The sequence below is a fragment of the Molothrus ater genome, chromosome 4, assembly GCF_012460135.2.
Source record: "Molothrus ater isolate BHLD 08-10-18 breed brown headed cowbird chromosome 4, BPBGC_Mater_1.1, whole genome shotgun sequence".
Lineage (NCBI taxonomy): Eukaryota > Metazoa > Chordata > Aves > Passeriformes > Icteridae > Molothrus > Molothrus ater.
Window position 1 is genome coordinate 43,010,023 of NC_050481.2, and position 8,610 is coordinate 43,018,632.

Genomic DNA, 8,610 nt, shown 5'->3' on the forward strand with positions numbered 1-8,610 from the left:
TGGATATATGCACTGAATTCTTGGCCTAATGATACAATATATTTACATTTCAGAAAAAAATCGATGAACTAAAAAGTGAAAACAACTCTCTGAGTGAGAAGCTGAAATTAGAAGAACAAAAACAAATAGCCAAAGAAAAAGCCAATCTCGTAAGTCTTGATCTTCCACAGTAATGTGGATGAACAGATCTTGCCTGGGTTTATTTTATTGCATAATGCAAAAAATTTGCAATGAAGCCTTATAGGGGTCCCATACTTAGTAATATTTTTTTGTAAATGGCTCATCAGCCAGATGTTCTTCGCAAGCACTGTGATGCTGTGTATTAACTTTACCATTATAATTCTATAAAGCTGTTGAGTATCTAAGTCAGAGGTGTAAATAATAGCCTACCTAAGCTAAACTGAAGACCCATGTGTGTACAGGAGTTGTACCACAGCATTTTTGTGCACAGTCAGTAACTGTTGTACCAGTGCTATGATCAGTGTGGGCTTGCATCACTACTGCAAAGCTCATTTCTAATGCATTTATTCAAATGTTGATTCTTACTTTTTGCTGATTTATCCTTCAAAGAAACTTTTATTTTGTTCTGCCTTTCCTCCCAAGGCTGCTGTTGCCTCTGATGCTCCTGGGAGAGAAATGTGTTCTGAGAGGTTTTTTTATGCACTGGGTGGTGGGGCTTAGACACAAACATGCTTATCTTTCTGGTTACCCAGAAGTAAGTGGAATACCAGTAGTATTGTTTATTCCACAAAGAGAAATTCCATGTTAAAGACTCACTTAGGATGCCTCTAGTGGAAGTTGCCCTAGTTTTCACTGGAATTTGTTCTGTATTGTTTTCTCTTATTGCTTATTCTAGTAGCAGGGCCGAGCTGCCACAAGAAGAATCTGCAACCACAATATGTTGCTGTGGCGGCGGGAGTTTGAGCTGTAATTCCACAGGCACGCTCAGATGTTGCTTAAATTAAAGGAGCAATAGTCAAGTGCCTTTACATAGCTGCAAATGTGCTTTGTGCTTTCCTGGCAGCCTAAGATGCATGATAAGCTTGAGACTTGTCTTTGGAAAAGCACCAGTTTGACTCAGCATATTCTTCTGTACTAAGCACAAATTCTGCAGTATTGGAATTCCCAATAGCCCTTTGAAGAGAGAGATGTATTTCCACCTCTCTGGTATCATTTAGATAGTGTCACTTGATATTCCCAGTTTTTTTTGCTAAAAAATGTAGGCCTTTCAGTCTTTTTATTTGCCTGTGTGTTCTTCTCTGAGTAGCTAATGTGGGGGCTCAGACTTGACTTTAAAAACACATTTTAAGACCATTGGACTTGAGGGAAAGAAAATAAAGTGAATATTGAACATACTGTAACATTTCAACTTTTCAGGATTGCTTTCCTTGTTAGCTCCTAGATTCCATGTTAAAGTCACAAAACAGGAACAGATTGTCTGCTGCCTTCACTGAGGCAGCACAGCATGCTTCACCCTCACACAGACTTCTCAAAAGTTAAACAAGAACCACTACTGCAACAGGCCTTAAAAACAAGCAGGAGAATGAACTAGGTGATGGAGCCCCTATTACTTGTGACATGTGCTGGCCCTGTGCTTCTGGGACCACACCCACAAGGCTGCAGGCATTGCCCTCCTGTCCGAGGTTTCTGGTGTGGCAGTGGAGCTGTTACTCAGTGCAGTGCACCTGTGTTCTTACCCAAATGCCCTAAAACAAGTTTTGTTTGATTTTGAAGATAAACTTAGTTACACAACATGCTTAATCATTGATTGAGTTCAGCTCATGTTCCATTCTCACTATCTGGAAATGGACTCAGGCTTGCTCTATTTTCCCTTTTTTTGGCTGTGACTGCCTTGAAATGCAGACAATCTGTTTTACTCTGCAGTGTTTGAATGGTTTCTTACTCTGGAAAACAGGTCCTTGAGGCAGCCACATCTTACCCTGCTGTGGCCTCCTCCTGATCTCCCTTCCACCTCCCAGAAAACAATACAAAAAGGAAAAATAAAGAAGTCCTAACTTGCTATATTGTAGATAAGTTATGGAAGTGTACCAGTGCAAAATTTTTATGTATAGGTGCATTTTCAGGCTTCAGAACAATGTAAAGCTGAAAACTTTCAATTTCTGCTTATGAGCCAGCTACTTTCAGACTCAAGCCAGGGAAAATAAGCTACAGTCAAGTTCAGAACTTAAACTTCTAGTGCTTTTTTGAAGTATTCCAGTGCCTGAAAACTCTTGAAATGTTTAATTATCTCTTGGGATGGGTTATGAGTAATATGAAATAAATTTTGGAACTCCTAGCCTTAAGGCCTTTGGGCACTCCTGTGAAACAAGTTCTGCTGTGACAGCATTCATGCCTTCCTTTGATTCACAAGGCTTTTTCATGTCTGTGCATTAAGTGTTTTCTGAACAACTTCTGATGAAGCAACTACAACTGTCCACCTACCCTGAAGGACAAACAAAAAACAAGAAGAAAGTGATATCAGATCTTGTTATTTATTTTCATGTTCGACTTGATTTCACTTAGAACACGTAACTTGTTACTGTAATTATTTCCTTGTTTTTTTCAGAATAGCAGAGAAACATCTAAATTATTCCTGAAATTCAGGGTACTAAGCAAACTCTCTGGCAATCTTTCAGAAAAACCCACAGATTATGTACCTGGAACAGGAGCTGGAAAGTTTGAAAGCAGTGCTGGAGATCAAGAATGAGAAACTCCATCAGCAGGACATAAAGCTAATGAAGATGGAAAAGCTGGTGAGCATTCCTTGGGTCTGGCATGCTGAGGCTGTGTCTCTGACTTGTGTTCCTATAATGAGCTTGGGCTGGACGGACTTACATGCAAGAATTAATAGTTTTTGTTTAAAAGGAAACAGGAATTCATGATGGGACATGCTTACATTGCAGGTACAGTTTTGGGATATGTGTCAAGAGGCAAAAAAAAATGACCAGATGCTCTAAATGACCTTTTAAGGTCTTAAGACAGCTACTGGTTTGCACAAACTATTGCTATGTCAGTACAGTTATCTGGGAGCCTCTTCCCCTAAAGAGCAAAATCCTTACCTGCTACATTGCTCAAGTGGTATGGAAGATAGATTGCAGTGTCAGGAAAACATTAGGAAGGAAATTATCCTAATTTAACAAGAAGGGATCAAAAATGAAATGGAGTAAGTCTTGATTAGCTCAGGCCAGTCATTTTACCTGTTAAGCTGTTTGTTTAGCTGTATTACTGTCTCTTTGACCTGTGTGTAGTTCCACATGAAAATTCAATTTCAGAGGCAGGACTTGTAATCCTTAACATGCTGTTATTTGTGACAGGACAGGGTCCTTCTCCTGGGTGGGGCCTTTGAGCACTGTTGTAATACTTGCTTAAGCAAGACTTTAATGAGGAAGTATAGAAAGAGGTTTGGATACAAAGGAACACATTGATGTCAGTTGTTCAGTATTGTGCAGCAGTGTATGTTACTCTAGTCTGCTATTACTGGCAAATTGCTCACAAACCTTCATCTTTTCCAACAGACATTGGCCTCAGTGTAAAAGGCCTTGGACCATGCAACCACTTAATCAGTTTTTCCTTTTATTTTTGATAATGTTTTCCAGCAGTGATGTGGAATCAGAAGAGCAAGAGGGAAAGCTGTTTATTAGGGGAACTCTTGAATTTGTTGTGTTATTTCTAGACAGTCTTCTGTCTAGAAAGGTATTACAGTGTCTAAAACTTCCCATCACTGGCAGAAATTACTGGAATGTGCTGGTTAACAGCAATCCTCCTTGCTGGCATCTAATCAGCACGAGTGGCCAAGTGCCAGTGTTATGCAAGGATAAGCTAAGTAGGATGTTTTTGTGTGTACTGTAAGCTCTGCAAACTCTAGATTGCCAGCATCTCTGATAGCTCAGTCAGAATCTTGATGAGTGTACGTATGGGTTTTATTTCAAATTGTGACCTTCTTTCCAAGGTGGAGAACAACACAATCTTAATGGATAAATTAAAGAAGGTTCAGCAAGAAAATGAAGAATTAAAAGCTCGGATGGACAAGCACATGGAGCTTTCAAGGTGAAAAACATCTGTGGACATTTAGATGCCTTTAATCAGGGGGAAGGGGTTCCTGTGACAAGAAAGAAAATTCTCTTGGAAGTATTGGTGAATGCAATTTTTTAGTACTCTGTGAAAGAACATATCCATTTCTTCCCCACTTGTATCTCTACAAATGTGCATTCCTTTGTACAGTTAACAAGCAGGAACATTTTGAAATGGGATAAAGGTTTAGTGTGTTCTTAGTATTCCAGTATTTTAGGGAAGAAAAAGCAACTCAGAAATACCATCATACAAAGATTGACCTTTTTAAGTACTACTGGCTTGTAAGCTAGACTTAGGTCATACTTATAACCACTTCAGTGAGTGATTTGTCCCCAGTTTAGATCAGTGTGGTTTATTTAGCAATAACAGTAATATTTAACATGAATAAAACGCGTCTGAGCTCCTCCTAGCGGCTGCTTAAATGGATGGCCAGACTCTTCTGGTGCGAAGAAATCTGTAGCTTCCATGTTGAGCTGAGCCTGCAACAAGACCCAAAGGCTCCAGCACAGCTGTTTAAAAGCATGTGTTCTTTTAAGCCTCACTTTTCTGATGCTTTTTCTGGTCCTTGGGGATGTTTCTTACTGGGACTTTCTCCTGCTTTCTGCAAGCTACCAGTTTAAATATAGCTAGGATGAGAACATGCTCAGTCCTCCTATTAAAGCTGGAATTCAGTTGTGAGCCAAGCAAAGGCTCATGCACTTTCAAACCTTTCTTTAAGTTTTAATACTGCAGCCTCCAAGTTGGGTTATGTGTTCTGATGTAAATCTTCCATTTGCAGGCAACTTTCTACAGAGCAAGCTGTTTTACAGGAGTCACTAGAGAAAGAATCAAAAGTAAACAAACGCCTGTCAATGGAAAATGAAGAACTTTTGTGGAAGTTGCACAATGGTGATCTATGCAGCCCAAGAAAACTGTCTCCCAGTTCTTCATCTGTGCCTCTTCAGTCCCCACGAAATTCTGGTAACTTCTCTAGTCCTGCAGTGTCACCAAGATGACATCTCTTGAGAGAAAGAGAGGCCTGCATTTCATTTGTGATCTGCAGAACCTTTCCTAACTTTAATCACAGGAGCAAGAGCTATATTAGCCGCCTATGACAACTGAACATAACTGGAAACTATGTGTTGCAAAAACAGCGATAGGAGACTGTGAATATGGGAGTAAGACATTCACTCCTCCCAAAAAGACTTATGACCTCTATGGACATCGTTGCACAAAGCACTTATAGAGCAAGGAAAGACTTATTTGTTGCCTTTTCACCTAACCATAAGAAGAAGCTCAGGGGCTTAGAGATAAAGATCACAACCTTTATAATATGTTCCTTATCACCAACACTTTTTTAAGGCTGTGTGTGTGCGTGTGCGTGTGCCGTGGATGGAGTGGGTGTAACACACTGTGCGTGTGTCTAATGCTGCCTTCTTTGCTGTGTACGTAATAAAGGATAAAAGCTGAAGACTATACATTGACATGTACTTCCTTGATAGTGCTCTCAGTATGCATGCTTAACAGAGTACCCTTGCCAAGGAATGAGGAGAAACTGCCACCGGTACTGTAAGTTAATTTCCTTCATCATTCTGGCTGGTAAAAAAATGCCATGAAGACCTCTGTCAACTGATTTATTAGTGTCTTGGCCAACCTCAGTATGCAACTTTGAATTAATTTTAAAAACAAATTGAATTGCAGCCATATTTTGCATGGGTTCTTGGTTTCATGTCCGTGCACAACTCTGCCATTTATGAGGAGAACTTTTTTTGCAGAGTGCAATGGATTTTGGATTTCAAGTCAACAGGGTTGTAGTCAGAACCACAGTAGCCCTCAAGGTCAGAAGTTCTTAGCTGAGTTGCAAATTTAGAAGCCTAGACCTAGCATCTTACCTGCTGAAAAGGAGGCACTGATTTCCCCAAAATAGCATGTCTGTTCCTGAGGATAAACAAGATGTAGATTTGAAAGCCAAAGAGAAATGCAATAATTGTAACTAGGTGCATTCTTAATTCAGTTCTCAAGAAGATTAAGTAATTTGTGAATCCAAATATAGCTAGTGACACACCTTGCCTTTTTAAGCTTTAGCATTTATATTAACTTTCCTCAGGGTTGGCTAAATTCACCTGAGGATGAAGGTATTTTACCTTGCTAATTCTGCCATATTTTTCCTCTTAGACTGCAGGATATTGGTGTTTTGATAGTTCATCAGGTGAAAAATCCTGTTCAAGAGATTCTATAGAGTAGGGGAAAAAGTTGTCCTGGCTGCTGGAACTGGAGGATGAGAGTGTCAGCATTTCTGGAAATACCACATGCTGAGTTTCGGCTTCAGCAGGGTAATTGGATAGCCTGGCTCCACCCTTGATCAGACCTGTTTAAGATGACTGCTCTGTACCTATTAAAACAGGTTCAGCTTCAGATTAGTCTTAGAAAATACTACTGATTCTTACAGTAGCTTGGGCTGCACAGCAGGGCCATGACATTGTTACACTGCTGGTTAGCTAATGCTGATAGCTGGCTGAGTTTCCCTGACTTTTTCAGTAGCTTGGGGACAGGAATCAAGGGCATGGGAAAGCATTTAGGGAACTCAACTGGAGAACAACTTCAAAGTATTTTACCTAAGACTTGCAAAATCTTGGCTAATAATGAGGAACACAGACATAGAAACAATACTGTTAACAGTGCTCATACAGTAAGTAAATTTGTAATATATTTAAACTTGTGATTGACTCTTTCACCTTAAATTTACTTAAACCTCTCATAATGTACAAGTTGAGGGTGCCATTTCTAGGTAACATTATGCTTTCTTTTAAGCCTTTCTAGGGCACTGTACATACCACTTATTAGTGGTGTCAGTACTTAAAATGTCTACTAGGAGGTTCAAATTTAACTCTGAAAATCCTATGTTGGCTACAACTTGGCTTTAAGTATGTCTCAGAACATTCTTACTTTCTACAGTCAAAGGGATTTGATTGCATGTTTTTGAGCTGAATGCTTTACAATAAATATTTTCTACCAACTGAAGGATTTTTCTTCTGCTTATGTTAGTCAAAGGATCTTTAATCTGAGGAACATTTTTCCATTTACTTCATTACTCTTGGTATCTGCTCTGCACAGCAAAACCACAATGGTGAAGCTTCATGGCACAAATTATTCAGCTATCCTTAGAAAATTTCCCCTTGTTCCTCCACTTAGATATAGGGGTAGAAGACATATGGGCAGGATAGGTACCTGCCTAGCTATGGGTAGGTGGGAGATCTATGGAGGTTGCTTGTGATTCTTCAGAACATTCTGTGGGTGAGAAAAGCCCCAGTTAGAGGTTAGCAGTATAACAGGTCCTGTCACAAGGACACTTACCTAGCCACCAGTAAGAACTTTATTACTTCAGTTGCAGTGTAATGCCTCATAAAACGTGCAAGCAGAGTGCACACAGATGTTTGAAGGTTAAATATGGCATAGCCCTTCCTGTAGCAAGAGCAGGGAAAGCTTTTCCAGGCTACCCTACAAGAAAAGTAAGTATGGTATAGTAGATAATACAAAGACTGTTAATTTGTTGATAATTTACCTCCACAGTGAAGGTGACTCTTCATGTCTATAAACTGCTTGCAAGTAGACTCTTTAATGCTTTTATGAAGAAATGAAGGCTGCTTGTGTGTAGAAATCAGATTACAGAAATACCTGTTTAGCGTTTGTCCTGTTGGTCTCAACAAATTAAATAATTCTGCTAATCTGTAAATACTGGTTCAATGTTTTTCTCTGTTTTAGTATTTCAAGCTTTAACTTAAGTACCATGTGTTAGTAAAGACTTTGTTCAATCCAGTAACTTTTACATATTTGGGGTTTTTTCCTTTAGCATAAGGTTTCTTCAGGAAAAGCTAGAAACCTGCTCATCATCATAAACCAAAGGTCAAGCAATTGAACAAGTGATTTTCATCAGATATCCAACTTTACTCTCCAACTTTACAGTTCCAACTCTAATGATGGGTTTCAGAGGAAGCTATGGTGACATTTAACAGCTGTACCACATAGTTTGTTACCATTCAAAGTATTCATAGTATGGTTCACCTTCAATGCTTTTCTCTAAACGTCATTATATGAGTTGTACTGTATTTTTTATAAAAGTTGAAGTGAATCATTTCCTTGAGCTAACTAAAGTCTTGATGTTTCTCACTGCTAACACCAAAGACACTTCCATGTAAACTGGTGTCATGCAATTCATGCATGAAATTCCTTCTAGACAGTAATCAACCACTGATCTTGTCTGACAGCCAGGAAATCATTTAGGGCTGAGCTGCAGCTAAAACGGTCATCATAAAGTTGGGATAACCACTGAACCCTGAAGAAAAAAATACCTTCTGACCACTGCTGCTGCCTTGCCTTAGAAGAGCAGTGACACAGGTATGGAAATGGAAGTAACAGCACTGGCAGCTTTAGGCATGTAACTTTGACAAGTCACGTAAATTTTATTTTCCAGGCCTCATTCTCTTCCCCTGTCACTGTTCATTTAGGTGGAAATGTGCAATTAACTGCATCAATGTAACATCAGCTCTGCCCAAGACGCTT

General features: G+C 39.4%; 1 protein-coding gene across 5 annotated transcripts in view; it reads left to right on the top strand.

The window, feature by feature from the left end:
- The window catches only part of MTUS1 (microtubule associated scaffold protein 1), an 84,944-nt gene extending 77,873 nt beyond the window's left edge, over positions 1-7,071 (top strand). For all 5 annotated transcript variants that reach the window (XM_036382158.2, XM_036382160.2, XM_036382161.2 and 2 more), the window contains 4 exons: positions 54-149; positions 2,637-2,753; positions 3,950-4,047; positions 4,850-7,071. In XM_036382158.2, the coding sequence (XP_036238051.1) occupies positions 54-149; positions 2,637-2,753; positions 3,950-4,047; positions 4,850-5,066 (528 nt within the window). In that variant the 3' untranslated portion in view covers positions 5,067-7,071. The remainder of the gene's footprint in view (positions 1-53; positions 150-2,636; positions 2,754-3,949; positions 4,048-4,849) is intronic.
- The last annotated feature ends 1,539 nt before the right edge of the window (positions 7,072-8,610 follow it).